Raw genomic sequence first — 18,850 nt, forward strand, 5'->3', positions numbered from 1 at the left:
CTTTGTACTATAAAATCAAAGGAAATATATCGGCTAGATGTTAGGGTGGGGTAGATAATCATCGTTAAGTCTATGATTACAGAAGAATTTTTTGTGGTTGGAGCACCATCAAGAACGGGTACGATGGATAAAAAATGAACTCATTGAGGCTCTCTGGTCTTGAAATTCCTACTTATTGTAAAACCAAGTGGTCTGAGACCCTAGAAGGGAGGGCATTTGGTAGAGATCCATATCAAATTCTCATATGACACGAACAGTCGAGCGCTATGGACAAATGGACAATGAATGAAGATGTGATCAATGGGGCCACTTTGTGGGCAGTTTATAGAAGAGAGATTAGTAATACCAGGGTCTCTTTTGGAGGGGAGGCTATAGAACTCCAAATGGAAGCATTTCATTAGTCTTTTCCTTGTAGAAATAACAGCATTTCATCATAAGATATATTTGATCGATGAATCTCAACCAGGATTCATTAGTAAACTTTGTGGAAGCAAGAACTTGGTGAAATCGTTATTGCCAAATTTTATGGTTTAGATCGGAATTGAGACCCGAAACTTTTACTGTTGACAATTTCATTTAAGATTTCTCAGTCTTGATCGAAAAGACTTGTTTCAATTAGTAAACTTATTTTTATGATCACCACATTTCCTCATTAGTTATTAGAAGTTAAATGTTTGTAGGTATTGTAACATCTGGGAGGGAAAGGTGCCCAAAAGGTGATCATGATCATAAAGATCTTCGGAATCGAAAGAGAAATGTGGGAGGGAAAATTGCAGAAAACAAAAAGATTAGGAGGAAGAAGAAAATAGGTTCAGAATTATTCTCATGTTTGGGATGACTTCGGATTCGAAGCTGTGCACTCAGCCCAACCAGACGCGGCCCAAGCACTGAGAAGCCCGGTACTTGCATCCCCGACTCTGACGCATCCCATTTGCGGGGTCCACTAATATACAGTCAAATTTATTTATTATTTAATCAATTCAAATAAAAATAAAGAATAAACATCGATAGAATAATAAAATTTTATATTAAATAGTTAAGATAACATATAATATATTAATACATTTAATTACAAATGTATTAACAAGTCTTAAATAGTATATTTATATTTAATAATGAATTATAATGATATAATAATTCATTAATATTAATTAATTAATGAAAATAATTCATTAATATGTCCTTATTGGTATGAAAATAATTCATTAAGTCAAAACATTATATTAATTAGAAGACAGCTATTATTGGTATGAAAATAATTCATTAAGTCAAAACATTATATTAATTAGAAGACAGCTATTATTATATTAAGTCAAGTTAACTTTGCTAAAATCAAAATAACTTTCACTAATACTAATCAAAGATGAAAAGGCTAAAATCAGAATGAGCATAGTGATGATAGGCACTTATCTATGAGCATGGTAGTCTTCCTTAAAACCATTACTCATTCTTGAACAGAAAACCGTACGCTTGCAAATACCATATCTAGTTAAGACATATTAATCAAATCCATCTCGTTGTTCATTCTGTGAATAAATAGAGACTACTACCACGACTTAGAAAATTAATGGGGGAGTTCTAGTGTTAAATTGAGTTAGGAGTTGGTTTATCAAGGTACCTAATCCCGTCCCCAAATCCATTGCGCATCAAAGGGCCTCGAAAGATGATAGTATTAGACATCAAATCAAAGCTTATCAAACACAACCCTAAATCCTTAACTCAAAGTTCAGCTTGTTAACTATAGATATATACATCATGTATAGATGAGAGCAAGGACTTGGGCAAGTTGGGTTGGATGGGAGCATGCATCATAAGGGGAAATTAATGCTAAAATTTGAAGAACAATGTGTACCTTGATTGATCAATCAAGAACAACAAGCTTCTGGTACTCACTGCCGGAGACAGCCAGCTCCATGATGGCATCCGGCTGAATGACGCCGTCGCCATTCAAAAACAAGTTCATCAAGTTCTTTGAGAATCCACTGACCAAAGCCACCCCCTTCTCATTTGCCGGCACTGGCGTAGCCCTTGAATCTCTTAAGTTCCAAAACACAATCTGTGGAACAGATGATCCATACCCTTTTTCACTAAACTTCCTTACTATAACTTGGTAATCTGTTTCCCACGAGTTGGCTGATGCTTGATCGAACTCCATGTCACTGAACACGAACACTCTCTTTACCATCTGTTCTTCCTTCAACTTTGCATCCACAGCCACTTTCAGAATTTGATCAAATACCTTCTGAAAATCGGTATTGTACCCCCAATCCATACTCATAATGAATTGGGTCTTCGATTTCAGACTGTCCCCTTGGATCAAATGAAGTTGAGGGTCCGCAGAGAATGTAATCACTTTCCCTTTCCATGGATCTTCACTCAATTCAGATACCAAAAGACCCAAAGCAACACAAACTTCCATGGGAGTCCCGCCCATACTTCCAGACACATCACAAACAGATATGCAGTTTCTCAACTTCCCTTTCTCCAATAAATCATCCACCATTCTCTTCCATTGAAGCTCTGCCACTTCTCCGCCGTCTTCCTCGCCGTCGTTCAAAGAAGCTATGATCTGGTGAGGAAGCAGTGCACCGGCAGCAATCTTGGTCTTACCGGCCTTCACGTCTTCTAAGTATTGAGCAAACCGTTCCCCATCGTGTTCGACGAACTTTTTCTTGTAGTTCTTCATTGCAACAGAGGCTACCCTGTTGTAAGGGATCGCATTCCACTGATTAGCTCCCATGAAACTCTCCGGCAGCTCCAACACCTTCCGGAGCGGCACCAAAACTTGCTTCCTCAATCTGTCGCGAACTCTGTACGCATAATGCGCTTCTTCGATCCCTTCGTATTCCGGATCCGATTGACGGGGGAAAAGCTTCCTCGCTATGCTCTCGCAGAGTAATGTCGAGCGATCGAAGGATGAATCGACGGAAGGGCACCATTTCGCAGCGAGACTGATTTTATTTAATTCTCCGGAATTCAGAAATTGAAGATCAGATTTCAAGCAATCGGCGAAGAAGTCAGAGACTCGATCGTACAAGCGTTGGAAATGTGGATCGGATTGATAACGTTCCAAAGCCTTCTTCGCCATCGAAACCTTCTTTATCTTCCTTTCTGTGCTCGCCTTCTCTTTCAATATCATCGATCTCTCCATAGCCTTCGCAATTTTTGCCTCTACGTCCGGTGAAGATTGAATTTCTTTCTTCCTCGTCTTCAGCTTCTCTTCCTTGAATTCTCCGTCGCTGGCAGATCGCGACCCACTTTCAGACGACAACGATCTCCTTCTCTTCATATGTCTGCCTTTCCTCCTCCCAATCCACTCGGCCTTCTGATTCTTCCTCACATCGGAACCCTCAAGAAGCCGGTAGAGTAACTCCGGCAGATCCTTGAAATAACCAAAATCAGCAAGAGAAGGAATGTTACCGGCTAGGGTTTTGGGATGAAATTTGTGAAGCCAGAGCGCCGCCGTGTAGTATCCCTCTTTATCGGACTTTCCGGTACCACGAACACCTCGCAAATTACAGATCAGCTTCAGCGTCATCAACGGATTGTGATTCCAAGCCACACTCAATCTCTCAGTCAAAGATTCGGACGGCGTATCAGGGACCACATGGAAGAAGAAATCGAGGCAAGGATTTCCGGAGGAGAGAAACGTCACCGACATATTCTCCGTGAAGCCCATCGGCGGCAGTTCATCATCGTTTGTATCGACCTTGTTGAAGTTGGCAACAAGAGCATCGACGAAGGGGTCACCGGTGGGGGTTGGTTGCGTTGGTTGAGATGGTTGGAATGGGGTGTAGAGCTCCGGAGGACCGAGAAGACTTGGAGGAGCCATGGAAATCGGAATGGAAAACGACTGGTTTAATTTTGGATTTCGAGATGATTTCAGATGAAATTAGGGTTTCAATTTGCATTTAATTTATAGGGAATATTGATGCGTGGGGTCGAATCACATTTATTTTTTATATTATTAATTAAGAGAGAAAGTCAACTCCCATTTTTCAATAAATATATATTATAAAAAATTAGTTTTATATTACGAAAATTAAATAGACAATTCTATATATGGTATAAAAAATAATCCAAAATTAGTGTATTTAATTTAATTTTTATTTAGATTAGCTAGAAATTAAAAAATTTAATAGTTAAGTATTGTATTTCTGGCCTGCATATTAGAATATGAATTAATGTCATTTGCAATGAAAGCTTTTTTTTTTTTCTTTCTCCCGATTAACCCGATTAGTTAAAATATTTGAAATTTTTAAAAGTTTACAAAATTTACCTTAAAAAACAGTGTTTAAAAAAATAAATTAAAAACACCGTCTAATATTTAATTTAGATTAAGTTTAAATAAATAAAATTTTATAATTTGAGTTCGTAGTTAAAACTAGATTATTTTGTACCATACCAATTTAAAATTATTAAAATATATTTTATATAGCGGTTAAGATTTTATATGTGATATATTTTATCTTATTTATTCGGTTAAGATTTTATATGTGATATATTTTATCTTATTTATTCGGTTAAGATTTTATATGTGATATATTTTATCTTATTTATTCGGTTAAGATTTTATATGTGATATATTTTATCTCATTTATTCGGTTAAGATTTTATATGGGATATATTTTATCTCATTTATTCGGTTAAGATTTTATATGTGATATATTTTATCTTATTTATTCGGTTAAGATTTTATATGTGATATATTTTATCTTATTTATTCGGTTAAGATTTTATATGTGATATATTTTATCTTATTTATTCGGTTAAGATTTTATATGTGATATATTTTATCTTATTTATTCGGTTAAGATTTTATATGTGATATATTTTATCTCATTTATTCGGTTAAGATTTTATATTGGATATATTTTATAGGATTTGGTTGGTTGAATAGTTTATAGTTTATATTCTATTTAATGTCATTTATGTTTTTTTTTGTTATAAGAGCATCCTTCTTAATAAAGTTTTTTTTTTTTCTCGTTCTTAATATGATATCAGAGTATCATTTTTAATATGTATCAAAGTATTTTTAGATATTTTATAATCAGATAACATTTCTTGGTTTAAGATTTTGTTTATTATGCATAGAAAAGAATATACGAGAATTAAATAACTATATTTAGTCCTAAATAAGAAAGGTTATTAGAATTTTATATAATTAAAGTATTTAAGTTTTTGATTTATTAGGTATTTAAGGAATAAAGGTTAATAATTTCTTCAAATAAATGATTTTAATAAAAATATACGAACTTTTAATTATAAATATTTGATACCAAAATTTAATGAACGGTCTCATAAATTGTCATATGAGATATATTTATAAATCTTGTACGATTATAATAATTTATTAACAAAATAATAATATGCCTTAAATTTAAATTTTGGTTTTATTCGATAATAAGTATTTTATAAATATGCATTAAATTATAGATTTTTGAGTTTGTTTAGCTATCATTATTAATAATTATTTTTAAACAAATGATTTTAATAAAAATTATACTAAAATTAAATTGTGAAGTTATCAAATTAAATAATAAATTTTGTGGAGTAAATTATAATACGATAATAATAATAAATAAATAAATAAATAAATAAATTGAAAAATAATAAATAAAATAAATTAAAAGAAAGATGAACAAAGGTAAAATAAAAGAAAGAAAAGAAACAAATAAAATGAAAAAAAATAGAATTAAAAAATATATATATATATATATATATATGATTTTGAAAATTTTTAGAGACATAAAAATAAAAATAACCTGAAAATAATTTTATATTATTCGAAAATAGTTTCAAAATTTATATTGAAATTTATCCAAATTTATACTAAAATTTAATTCAAATAATTTTATATTATTCGGAGATAGTTTCAAAATTTATATTGAAATTTATCAAAATTTATATAAAAATTTAATTCAAATAATTTTATATTATTCGAAGATAGTTTCAAAATTTATATTGAAATTTATCAAAACTTATATTAAAATTTAATTAAAATAATTTTATATTATTCGATGATAGTTTCAAAATTTATATTAAAATTTATCAAAATTTATATTAAAATTTAATTCAAATAATTTTATATTATTCGAAAATAGTTTCAAAATTTATATTAAACTTTAATTCAAAGATAATAGATAAATAATTTTTTTTTTTTTTACAAATTAAAAATTTACTTTTATTATAAAAAAAATGGAATAAATAACTCCTCTAAAAATACATCATAATACTTATTTTGGTGGAACAATACCTCTGAAAACACACCATAATCCTTCCTTATTTTAGTTATTACTTATTTTACTTGGAACCACTTATTATTTACGACTTATTTACTTATTTTAATAGAACAACTTATTATTTACGACTTATTTACTTAGTAGAACAACTTATTATTTATATTTACTTATTTTGGTAGAACAACTTATTATTTGAGTAGAACAATACAACTTAACAACTTATTATTTATATTTACTTATTTTAGTAGAACAATTTATTATTTACGACTTATTATTTGAATAGAACAATACAACTTATTATTTAAGACTTATTTAGGTAGAACAATACAATTATTTATGACTTATTTACTTATTTTAGTAGAACAACTTATTATTTGAATAGAACAATACAACTTAACAACTTATTATTTATATTTACTTATTTTAGTAGAACAACTTATTATTTACGACTTATTATTTAAGTAGAACAATACAACTTAACAACTTATTATTTATATTTACTTATTTTAGTAGAACAACTTATTATTTACGACTTATTATTTGAGTAGAACAATACAACTTATTATTTAAGACTTATTTAAGTAGAACAATACAATTATTTACGACTTATTTACTTATTTTAGTAGAACAACTTGTTATTTACGACCTATTATTTTAGACTTATTATTTTAGTAGAACAATACCTAATTGCCTCATCATTTCTTAAATCAACAATACCTAATTGCCTCATCATTTCTTAAATCTAAACATAGATTTTCTTAAATCTAAACATAGATTGTTTTCTTTAATCTTACATCAATATAAAATCTAAACATAGATTGTTTTCTTTAATCTTACATCAATATAGTTTTGAAAACACTGCCCCATCTTTTCTTTAATGAAATACGAGTCGGGGGCTAATTCATTAGGTATAAAAAAAAGAACCCCATTAAACCATCTTTTTTTTTAAAAGAACCCAAAGAAAATTTACAACTCGAATAATTAAGTTGAATCTAAAAAGTATCTCAACCTAACTCAAATCTTTTAATTTTTACCTAAAATCATTTTTCAAAACAAACATACATAGAGTTCAAGAGCACTTTAGCCTTTTTGATCACTTTATAGATAAGCTACTTTAGTTTAAAACAAGGTGTGAACAAAAATTTCTCCAAAAAGCATAAAAAACCATATACCATATTATGAGCATCATAGTTTCTATAGACCTGAAATCAATTTCTACAACCAGAATAAGGAAAAAACTTGACCATCCAATTTGATTCCCATCAACAAATCAGATATGAACAGTGAAAGACGAAAAGTTGAGGCATCCTAAAAGCATGATATTATTTCTTATGAACAGCAAACGAATCGTTGAACAATATGCAGAGTTAGGCGAAGAAAAATGGAAATCGAATATGGGATTTGTATCACAATACGAAAGTACAATCTATAAACCAGATCTTATTGCTCGCGACGAAATATGCAACACTTATCTAACCATGTTCATACAATCAACATATCATGCGTACCACCGACCGAAAGAAATGCCTCTCACCAAGATTCCATGGCCTAAGCAACCAGTCAAACATTTTGCTTGGACAGGAAATAGATATTTTCCAGAATAAAAAGCTTTACAGAGCGCTCTCAGTAGTTGATCTTCTTTTCAAAACTGATTTTATTTAACAGTATTTGGAGATGTGTGATCACGTTGTCTCATGAAGCCTATATATAGTGATCTCCTGCTGTTTGAAATAGCGCCTGTCCTCTTCATCAACAAGAACAAGATTTAAATAATACTTCACACTGAACTTGTTGTTGATGTTACGATGCGTAGGAGTCAGCTCATAAGGGCTAAGAAACAGTCTAACTGGAATAGATTCACCTACAGAAGCAAGTACAAGCTATTTTAAACTTTCAGGTTCATTGGCAACTAAAAAGAATACCAAAAAACAGAACTTTCAATCCACACCATCTTCATCACATTTCCCTTACTTTTTTTTTTCTTTTTTTAATGAAAAAAACCAAACTTCGAATTCTGAAAGAATACAAGGGGAATACAATAAAAACCAACTCCAAAAGGAGTCCAATCAAGCAAAATAAGACATACATTTCCACAAACTATGTTAGCAACAAGGTTTAATATCTTGTGTTTTTTAAGGTTGTTTTGTGTAGTCTTTTAGTTTGGGATTACACCTGGTTAGGCTTGTTTTAGGTGTTTAGCATCGTGTTACTTTCCATATATCAATGAAAAGTTTGTTTCTGGAAACAAAAGCAAACAACAAGGGTTTATCGTTTGGTACACAAATATGCTACTTGCACTGCATTAGGTAATAAAAAAAGAGAAGTATTTGGAGCGCACCTCTAACTGGAGCTCCATCCATGAGCTCATACTTGGCCAGTGTCTCTGTCTCGACATGAGTGTTAGCTCCAGATCCTGTTGATTCTCGACGCCTGATCTCCAGATCCATGTTCTTTATCTTAATTCTCACCAGCAGGAAATAAATCTTGCCAATGATAACATCTTTGAGATGGTACCTGTATGTACCAATTTTCTTCACTTACTAAGAAACTATTTTTTACTCTTCCATCTCTAGAAAATGGAAAATGATCAATGCTTCTAGTTTCAAAATAATTATAAAAAAATGTTAAAGGTAAGTGATGAAACAACCAACATAGCCTGCTTCTGAAAATGGCAATTAAGTTTGATTTTGTAGGTAACAAAAGATAAAACTCATCAAAGAAAGCTATGAAGTTGAGGAGGTAGAATTCCTAAGAGCATAGTTCAAACCCCAGCCAGAAAATCTACACCACTTACTTGCTTTTGTTATACTCAAACTCGATGTGCAGGCAATCTTCAATTCCGACTTCCATCTACAAAAGAGCATAAATAATCAAAACGATCTACAAAGAGCATAAATAATAAAAACGATCTACAAAGAAGTTGCTTTGTTTAGTAGGTATATATAGGCATTCGTGCCACAATGCCACTCCACCCAGTGGGTAAAAGAAGTGTATTTCAATGAGTCAACAGCCATAAACTAAATGCTTGCATCGTAAAGACAAGTGAATGACAGTGGTTGTATGGTTCAAGGAATGGGGTATTTGTCTGTACTGACCTTGATACCGTTATTGATTGATGGAAGTGGAGAATAATTGCGAACCTGAAGCAAATCAATTATTACAAGCTTAGATGTAACAGTATCCACATAGACTAGATAGATTTGCTACGGATAGGTTGGTAGCAATTAACATGTTAATAAAGAGCTATGATAAACAAGAGTTCAGACTTATTGTACCACCATCCTCCATAATTTATGTAAAATGGAACTTCAAATGCTAGCGGTATATTTTTTTTATAAGAGAAATGCTAGCGGTATAAGTACAAGAGATGACAGCATAAGCTAGAGAAGAGGGCAAAGCATGCTGAAAAGAATAAAGAAAAAACAAACCCTAGAGGGAGGGGGTGCGGGGGGTGGTGTAACAAAGGAAATGAACTAACAGCCAAGAACCTAACAAGCATAAGTTCAATCACAAGAAATCACATGAGAAATAATCTAAAATCTGGTAGCAGTAGAAATCCATAAAATGAAGAAAAGTGAAAGGAACTCCAATATCTTGCTGCCTTCATACTCCGTCCATCAGCTACTACTTTTTATCAAATACCCCAAATATATACCAAAACACAAGCGAGATACAAATGTTTCCCTAATTAAAGATTCAGAAAACAGTAGCAAATGAAGGGCTCTTTCTAGTTAATGACTCGTAATACAGAGAAGACATTCATGAGGGTGGGGACCTCATTTGATGGGAAGGATTTTTCAATGGAAAGGAAATGAGGAGGGTGGGGGATCTCATTTGGTTAGGGGGGAGGTGTTTCGAAACCAGTGGAAGCTGAAGATGAGGCGTAGGGAACCTGAGATTACGGATTGTGGTGTTTCAGAGAACCACATGCTCTTTGGTATAAGACCATAGTAAGTATGAACTACACCCTTTTGAGTGGGTGCCAAGTGGTAGGTTGAAGGGCTTGAGCAAGTAGGCTTTTGGGAAGGGTCTGATACCTATTTTTGGGAGGATTGTTGGGCAAGAAGCCCCTACGTGTGTTGTTCTCGCAACTTTATCACTTGTCTGATATGAGGTTGTACTCAGTGGCCCCTATTTTGTCTTCCCCGGAGATGTCTTTTTCACACTCTATGGGCTCTCAACATCTTCTACCCTAGAGGTGGTGGGCCACTATAAGGTATCCCTTACTATTTACTGCAACAATAAGATCAAATAGTACAAGAACATAGAAACAGAGGAATAATCCCTTGCTAATCGATTCCACACCCAAAAACATTCTCTCTGCCCCTACTACTACTCTTGTTCCTCGTGTATAAGCACAAACAAATTCCAGTTACCAACCATCAGTGGTGAGTGAAATCCCACTTTTACCTTTCCTTGCATTAGTCATAACAATAGAGGCCTTACAACCTTCTTTCAATTATTTCAGATCAGAGGGTCAATTTAGGGAGAGAGAGTTCTCTTGTCGTTGTATCAAGTGAGCCATAGTAGGATAAAATCCCTAAGAAAATGAAGTTTTTGCCCAGAAAAACTTTCATGGAAAGGTAAACACTCAAGACCATATCCAGCAGCACCCCTCCCTTGTGTTGCATCCGCAATGATGTGTTCGTTGTAAACATCATGAGGAGAATCTAGATTATATTTTGTGGAGTTGCCAATTTGCTCATTTTCTTTGGAGTTGTTGCTTCAGTATGTTTGAGGTTGCTTGGGTTTGAAGCAAGGATTGTTGTTCTATGATTGAGGAGATCCAAATGAACTCTCCCTTCTGAAAAAAGAGAACAGTGTTGTGGCAAGGCTTGCGCCTTTGCTATTTTGTGGGATGTGGCCAGAGAGAAATAGTAGAATCTTAAGAGGATTTGAACGACTTTGGAGGAGGTATGGGAAGTAGTGAGGTTTAACGCCACTTCATTTATGAACATCCCGAACTTTTTGTAATTATCAGCTGGGACATATTCTTTTCAATTTGAGTCCTTTCTTGTAGGTAGCAAAGGACTCCTTTTGTGGGCTTTGTTTTGTATTTTCTTGTACATTCTCTCATTTTCCTCAATGAAAGCTTGGTTTCATATTAAATAATAATAATAATAATAATAACAATGAAGTGAAGAAAATACCGTACATATACTAAATGAGGGAAATAAAACAATTTGTCTGACATTCTGAAATGTTTTTTGTGACGTCACAAGCAATTCTTTAATGTAGTGTTGAGAAATGTGTTCGTAAATGGTCTTTATAGGCAATATGCATTCCATATTCAAAGACGAACAGGTTCTTGAGATAGTTGACGAAAGCACCATCACAATGTTTCAAAGAGGACTTCTGCCGGAACTTTATAAAGACTTGAGACTAAACTAAATGGGCAGAAATCTCCCAATTTCAACAGTTTGGAATTTAGGAATGAGGCACACAAACGTTTCATCTCATGGATGTAAGAGCTAATGATTCCATTTTCAAAATAATAACAATAATAAATAAACTGAAACGTGTTTTCTTGAAATTCAAAATGATCTTATGATTTTTTGAGAACTTGAAGAACACATCAAGACCACGAGACTTCATGCAATTAGAGAACAACATGCCTCATGAAATGCAAGTGTGGAACTACTAGACTACAATGTTCATGTAAGATCAACATGCCCATCCGCTGCCATTATTCAAAACAGTATGCTATTCCAGAGGAAAAAGAGGTAAGTGTTACCACAAAGTCCTGATATTCCACTATGCTACCAGCATAACCACGAGTGATGGTAACTTTGAGAACATACCTAGGAAGGGAAATTCAGAAAACGCCAGACCAAAAAAACTCAGTTAACATAATTGAAATATCAAAAGTAGAAAATGTTCTAATATCATGATGTACATATTTAAAATGTCCAAGATATATGAATAACAATCAAACTAATAATTGAGCATCAATAACAAGAGATTCATTACCGGCACTAAGCTGTAAACATTTAAAAGTGTCGCCAGCAGAAAAGATGATAGCCTCATTATTAAAGAAAGATCTTAATTGCAAAAGACTTTTTACCTCAGCCTCACATTCACCCCATTATATGTCTCATAAGGCATTTCAACCGTAGAAAATTCGAATGGGTATGTTTTCCTTTCGTATATTTCTCCTGGAACATCCAGTTCACGAACTGCAAAAATTAATCAAAGTTAAATGCTGAAGAAAATGTCCCACATGTACGATAACAATGATGCAAAAAAAAAAAAAACATCATAATGGATGTGTTAACGATAATGAAATGTTAATCAGCCTCCCCTTGCATTCGCATGGTATTTTTTCTTCTTCAATGTGAGTGAAGTTCAAATAGTGACAAGAATGAAACGAATATAATACTTACCAAGAGAAGTAAAGTCATAAAAGTTGCCTCTATCAAAATACATCTCTGCAAAAAAGGGCATAGAAAACTAAATATCAATTCCTTAAAAGTAAGAGAGAGGAAGTATCAATCAATCAACGTTTTGATGCCCAGAAAGCAGGGTTGTTGGCACCATTAGCATAAGATAGCCTCATGGAAAAGAAATAAGGACAAGAAAGAAAAAAATACACAAGGAAACATAGCAATATCCTCAATAATATACACAAGGCCAATAAGAATAACTTCAAAGCAAGAAGATAAAAGGGAATGACTTGGTGCTAAAGAGAGAAACTTGCCGATGTTATAAATGTATATATTGACAAATAAAAGAAAACTATCATAATGTGAAAGCAGCAGAAGTGCACACCGATTTGACCAAGAAGCTCAATTTTAACACCATTGTGATCAACTTTCTTTCCTTGTAGAGGATCTATAGTTATCTGAAGCACAATATGAAAAATGAAAATTAAAATCTAGCAGTCTCCAATAGAAAAAACAAAGTTCATAAGGATTGATAGAGAAAATGTTAATTTCAAAAAAATAATATACCTTCCCAGTAATATTCTCTTGACTTTGGAAAAGGGGAACCAAAACTGTTTGACCATTTTCCTTCTTCAATGGAACCTTAAGAAAAAATATTATAAGAAAAACAACGAAATAAAATAACAATATTCTTCGAAATATTAAGTCTAAGTAAAAAACATTGCAAAACTCAATAGCTTACATAGACGGTAAGCTTACATAGATACTACCTGTCATTATTTTAAAAACTTGTCTGCATGAGAATTGGAACAAACATTTTCTCTCATTCATCCAATATCTAACTACAGTATATGGGATACCTGCTTGCGTGTTTTTCCATCAGAAAATGTGATTGATATGTTGCAAGATGGCTTAAAAGCTCCAAGCAGGTAATTCTGAAATATCAAAAATAAAATTTTAAAAAAATATGACACCATCTCATCACAATACCCATGCAAGATATATTTCAAACAAATAAAATAAGTAACAGGAAACTCTCAATCTCTTTTGAAATTATGACACTTTTGATATATGCCAACTGGAGTACTTTTCTGCAACTCCTTTTAGCAGTTGAAATCAACGCCTTTTTTTATACTTCTCATATGCAAACAACAGAACAATTTCATCCTCAGAAAATAATAAAGAAATTGGCATGTGTATTCACCATAAGTACTTAAGTAGATATTACCATAATGGTCAGCAGTGAAATTGATCTCCCAAACCTGGTGCAACCAGCCTGCATACATCATGTACAACATCGTACTTTCATAATAATGTCAAAAGCTAAGTATGTATTACAATCATCCCTAATGGAAACCAGAATTTGCAAACTAAAAAAAGAAAAGGGCTCCCATTCAAGAACTTATTTAGCAATGACACAAAGATCAGTATATATATTTGAACCAGATCTCATGTTCAAAGAAATAAAGTATAATAGAGAATATTTGGGAGCATTTTTGGAAAACAGCCTTTTAGCTTTTAGGAAAACAATTTAGTGAAGACATATATAGATTTTTTATTTTTTTTTAAAAGTTATGAAGTATCAAACTTTAATGGAGAAAAAATTGAAAGAATACAGCGGCATCAAAAAACCCACAAAAAGGAGCAAAACTAAAAAAGGGTCTCCAATCAACCCCACAAAATGTAGAGATTACTATGTTCGTTAATCTATTATCTCTTCTTTCCTTATAATTTGTTTCCATGGGTAATTGTTTTTCTTTAAATAATGATTTCAAGTGCACAATTATCTTTACTTTTACGGACCAATAAAAAATTAATCATAAATTAGTTCTAAAAACAAAAACAGAAGCTGAAAATAACCCAGATTTACCATAATTTGAGAATATTCCACAACTTTTTTATCTTGAAAACCTGTAATAAAATGTTTTGAGTAGAAAAATGCATACTAGAGTAGTACTTTCAAAAACCCCGCAACACTTAAGATTGATACATTGTGGCAAACTTAACAGGTTAATTCAACAAAGTGAGAGTGGGTTGAACCATTTGGAGTCACCTACCGAAGGATATTAACACCCCAAGAACTCCTACACGTTGTAATCCTGAAGCCTGGAAGGATTCTAGAATCATTGATGAAATGAGATGTACAGACGGGAGGGAACCATCCAATCCACGAGAGTTGTTAAAAAAGAAAAGTTCCCTTGGCCAAAAAAGTACTGAAGCTATACTAAAGAAAGATGTATATATTCACACTAATACACGGTAAACGAAAAGCATCAAAGTTATAAAAGTGTCAAAGGATTTGCCGGTGTCTTTGAAAGTGTGGTTGTTCCCCTCTGGCCATAGTTTTCAAGGGAAAGCTCTACTAATGTACGTCCAAAGCATTCCTTTTTCTTTGTTGAGAGGATTACCCACTAACATATAAGAATGGAGATTATTTATTCTGATAGGCAAGGCACTACTCTAAATGAAGGTACTCAAGATGAAGGACCAATAATTTTCCGCAAAAGGAATGAGGACCAATATTGTTGTGCAAAAGAAAAAATCAGAAAAAGATGACTTTGCAATTCATTCTACTTGTAGCACACCGTGAACCAGTTTGACAAAATAACAAGTAAAGGGATCTGCATCACACTCTATCATTTGCTCTCATATCTCCATGACTCAGCCTTCAAATAAAGAATTTTATCTTCTTATGAAGTGGTAATCTTCAAATCTTGAAAGATCGGCCAGCAGTTTCCAAGTTTAACCCCATGAATATTGAATTTAAGAGTTCAATGGTCCACATGCATAGATATAATTATACCCATGTCATATATCATTCGTATTTGAATAATACAGATAATTCGCTTGCCCCATCCTCTGCACAACTTAAGAAAGGAAGTGTCGCATATGATATTTCTCTCTTGCCCTCCTTGTCAATAGAATCATTGAGCTTTAGCTCAAATGGAGTCCTCGAATTGTACAATAGACTAGGAGTAGTTTCCAATGGAGTAGACAAAATAGCTCCAATGTGTCAGAAGGTATTGAAGAAAATGTATGAAAAAGAATTTATAGGTAAAAAAAATTCTTAAACAATTTGGACTTAGAAAACAAGGGGAGGAAAGAAAAATCATCAAGCCAAAGGAGAATTAATTCAAGTACAAGTCAGTGGAAAAGATCGTCCCTAGAAGAAACAATTTCCTTTATTCAAGCAGAAGAGAGAAGAAGTCTTATGCTTGACAAACAACCAAGCATGGATGTCTCAGCCTTCATTGTCGAGAAAAGAAAGAAACAATGGAAGAGACAACCAATGAAGGATTAACAAAGAAATTTATAGTGTACTCACGGCAAAAAATTGAGACACAAAAAAAGAGTTGTTGGAAGTTGAACGAAAAACCTCCTAGCCATGAATGGGAAAATAATGGAGGCTCAGGGAAACAAAGTTAAAACGTTAGTCCAAGGCATAAGCAAACATCACAGAGGATCCCAACCCAAACTAGAAACCACCAATCATGGAGACCAAGGGATTCAATAATGAAGAGATTGAAGCTGCTCTTGAATTCTCTCAACAAGACATCAAATTCTAGTGTCTTGACGATCTCAGGTAAGTCTTCGTTCACTTTTTGTATAAATCTTTCATAAATAAATGTGGTTAATTCTTGGATTATAGATTCTGATGTACTTGATCACATGACACTTCACTCACAATGTTTTAGAACATATAATCTACGCCTGAGTAATTGAAATTTACAGTGCCAAATGGAACTAGTGTCACTGTTGCAGGAATAGGCGATGTTTTCATCTCTCGAACTCCTACACTAAAATAAGTCCTGCATGTCCCAAAATTATCTAACAGACTTATTTCCATACTAGAACCTTCCCAGCTTGTCACTGTAGTGTTATTTTCTCTTCATCATTTAGTGTTTTTTGGATTCGAGTCTCGAGACGGACGATTGGACTTGCTAAGAAATTGAATGGTTTGAACTACTTGCACCTGAGATATAACTTGCCTCGCATTCGTGTCATTTTTTAGTTCATCCAATAAAGATGCAAGTTAGTTACATCACGTTCACATTCACATGGCCATCCATCATTTAGAATTTTGAATATTATTTTTCCAAATTTGTTTCAAAGAATCAATATTTCTAATTTTCATTGTGATGCATGTGAATGCGCTAAACATATACATGTATCTCTCCTATCAGTAAAAATAAAAACTCTATTCCTTTTCATTTGATTCACAGTGATATAAGGGACCCTCAACTGTACCAAATATTTCTAGTGATCGTTGGTTTCTCACATTAATTGGCAATGGCACTCGGATCACATGGTTATTTCTCCTCAAACAAAAACATGATGTCAATACTATTATCCCCATCTTCCACTCAATCATTCAAACACAATTTGGAGTCAAAATCAAAACATTTAGAAGTGATAATACCAGAGATCACTTCAACCAAACATTATCTTCATACTTCCGGTCTCAAAGCACTATTCATGACTCTTCTTGTGTTATTATGCCATAGCAAAATGGAGTGGCAGAAAGGAAAAACGGGCACCTTCTATACACCACTCGAGCCTTGCATATTCATGGAAACATGCCAAAACTTATTGGGGAGAGGCGGTTCATATTGCAACCCATATGATTAATTGTCTCTCATCTCGTATCCTAGATAATCTAAGCCCAATGGAAGTCAACAAATTTCCTCCTCACTTTCAAACATCAAATGGACTGACGCCTTGCAGTGGGTGCACAACCTTTGTTCATGTTCACAACACTCGAAGAGGAAACTAGATCCTAGAGAAATCAAGTGTCTTTTTAGGGTATTCTTCAACCAAAAAGGGGTACAAATGTTACAATCCAACATCGTAACAAGGCAGCCAAGGCTAACTAAACTATTAAAGCCATGAAAAAATTGGTCAATTTCCATGAAAGAAGCCAAGGCTAACCAAACTATTAAGCCAAAGCTGTAAGCTTCCTCAAAGATCTTGGTAACATTAAAAGATTGTCAATGAAATGCTTGTAGAGAAGGGAGAAAAAACACAAGGTACAAAAATCTCAACGGAAAAGCATAAATGTGCTTGATTGGAGGTCATTTTTCCTTTTTAGAGGGCTTCAGCATAGAGAAGGATGGATAAAGTAGGAAGAAGCAAAGTTGTTTGAATTATTTCACCTAAAAGTTGATGAAATAAATTAGATGAAGAGGCATGTATACCGAATCTTTGACATGTATCGATACAGTTATATCTATGATGGCAGTTAAGAGAGACCCTTCCCCCAAGACTGGAATCAGGAAGAGCGGATCTTGTAACTTCTGAACTTTTGAGTTGCTCCTCGGCTCCCTACAGCTCTAGCCGCTCGCTGTAATAGCTTGCTTCTCGGGTGGCTCGCACCCTGGGTGGTGCGGCTCACGGAATCTTAATAGCTTAGATAAGGGTCTCCAAACAATTTAACCCACGATCGCTCGCCAATTAAATCCATTCAGGGCATCTGTCACTATGCTCAACCAAGAGGGTCTTCATTATGGATCAATATGCCCTTTATCTACAGGGAACACCATGATATATGGGTTTCAAGACTAAAACAAAGTTGAGCATTCACAAATCCCGTAATACGCAAGCATGGATGGGACTGGCCCCTTTGGTTCAATTTGTGCGAAATCTATCCAAACATTGATGTTCTATTCATCATATGTGCAACCGAACCAAACTTGCTTTTCTAAACTAAACTTGTGTTGAACCAAACTGATGTGGCTCTTTAAAGTTCATTATGTTTTCAATTTCAGCCCGCACCAAAAGCAAACACAGATGCGAAGAGAATCAATAGCATTGTCATAAATCAAATACTCTAGTCAGAATGATCAACCTCTCCTAAATCAAACGAAAAATGGAACGCTCCAAAAAAATTAGCCTTGCAGAAAGCATGAGTGTAAAGTCAACACTTGTCCACACAATTGGAAGCCATACCAGGAGAAAACATAAATTAAAGATTAAAAGATCAGAAAACTTCAATCTTACGGGTTCGAGAAGGAATTGAGATGGCGGTGGTCGCAGGCTGCGACGCAGAGAGAGAGAGAGAGACGTGATCTGAAGTCAGATGATACTGCAAGGGGTGACGAACGACGCTGAAGCTTGAATCTTAGCGTATCAATGGAGGAGGAGGGGGAATCGAGGGAGCTGCAGTTGAAACAGAAGGGGTCTTTTTTTTTTTTTTTTTTTTTTTTTTTTTTTTTTTTTTTTTTTTTT

The 18,850-nt window shown here is 33.7% G+C and overlaps 2 protein-coding genes across 2 annotated transcripts; both read right to left on the reverse strand.

Annotated features, from left to right (window-relative positions):
* Window positions 1-706: 706 nt before the first annotated feature.
* LOC111435535 lies at window positions 707-3,875 on the reverse strand. The gene is made up of 2 exons (XM_023072936.1): window positions 1,853-3,875; window positions 707-943 (listed from the first exon to the last, which is right to left on the reverse strand). The coding sequence occupies exon 1, from the start codon at window positions 3,830-3,832 to the stop codon at window positions 1,862-1,864; it is 1,971 nt and encodes a 656-aa protein (XP_022928704.1). The 5' UTR covers window positions 3,833-3,875; the 3' UTR covers window positions 707-943; window positions 1,853-1,861.
* A 3,675-nt stretch (window positions 3,876-7,550) lies between these two features.
* On the reverse strand, window positions 7,551-18,807 carry LOC111435546 (vacuolar protein sorting-associated protein 26A). Its single transcript, XM_023072950.1, has 12 exons — window positions 18,623-18,807; window positions 13,854-13,901; window positions 13,486-13,560; window positions 13,193-13,267; window positions 13,011-13,083; window positions 12,626-12,670; window positions 12,307-12,418; window positions 11,977-12,043; window positions 9,338-9,382; window positions 9,037-9,092; window positions 8,581-8,756; window positions 7,551-8,103 (listed from the first exon to the last, which is right to left on the reverse strand). Exons 2-12 carry the CDS (start codon window positions 13,854-13,856, stop codon window positions 7,925-7,927), a joined length of 906 nt encoding a protein of 301 aa, XP_022928718.1. The 5' UTR covers window positions 13,857-13,901; window positions 18,623-18,807; the 3' UTR covers window positions 7,551-7,924.
* Window positions 18,808-18,850: the final 43 nt, after the last annotated feature.

The sequence above is a fragment of the Cucurbita moschata genome, unplaced genomic scaffold, assembly GCF_002738365.1.
Source record: "Cucurbita moschata cultivar Rifu unplaced genomic scaffold, Cmos_1.0 Cmo_Scf00049, whole genome shotgun sequence".
NCBI lineage: Eukaryota > Viridiplantae > Streptophyta > Magnoliopsida > Cucurbitales > Cucurbitaceae > Cucurbita > Cucurbita moschata.

Excerpts from the sequence above, each read along its gene's own strand:
- LOC111435546 (XM_023072950.1), bottom strand. Across the intron at positions 12,671-13,010 it reads TGAGCTTCTTGGTCAAATCG|AGATGTATTTTGATAGAGGC; the intron begins GTGTGCACTTCT and ends CCTTTTTTGCAG. Across the intron at positions 12,044-12,306 it reads GGGGTGAATGTGAGGCTGAG|GTATGTTCTCAAAGTTACCA; the intron begins GTAAAAAGTCTT and ends TTCCCTTCCTAG.
- LOC111435535 (XM_023072936.1), bottom strand. The coding sequence starts at position 3,832 with ATGGCTCCTCCAAGTCTTCTCGGTCCTCCGGAGCTCTACACCCCATTC.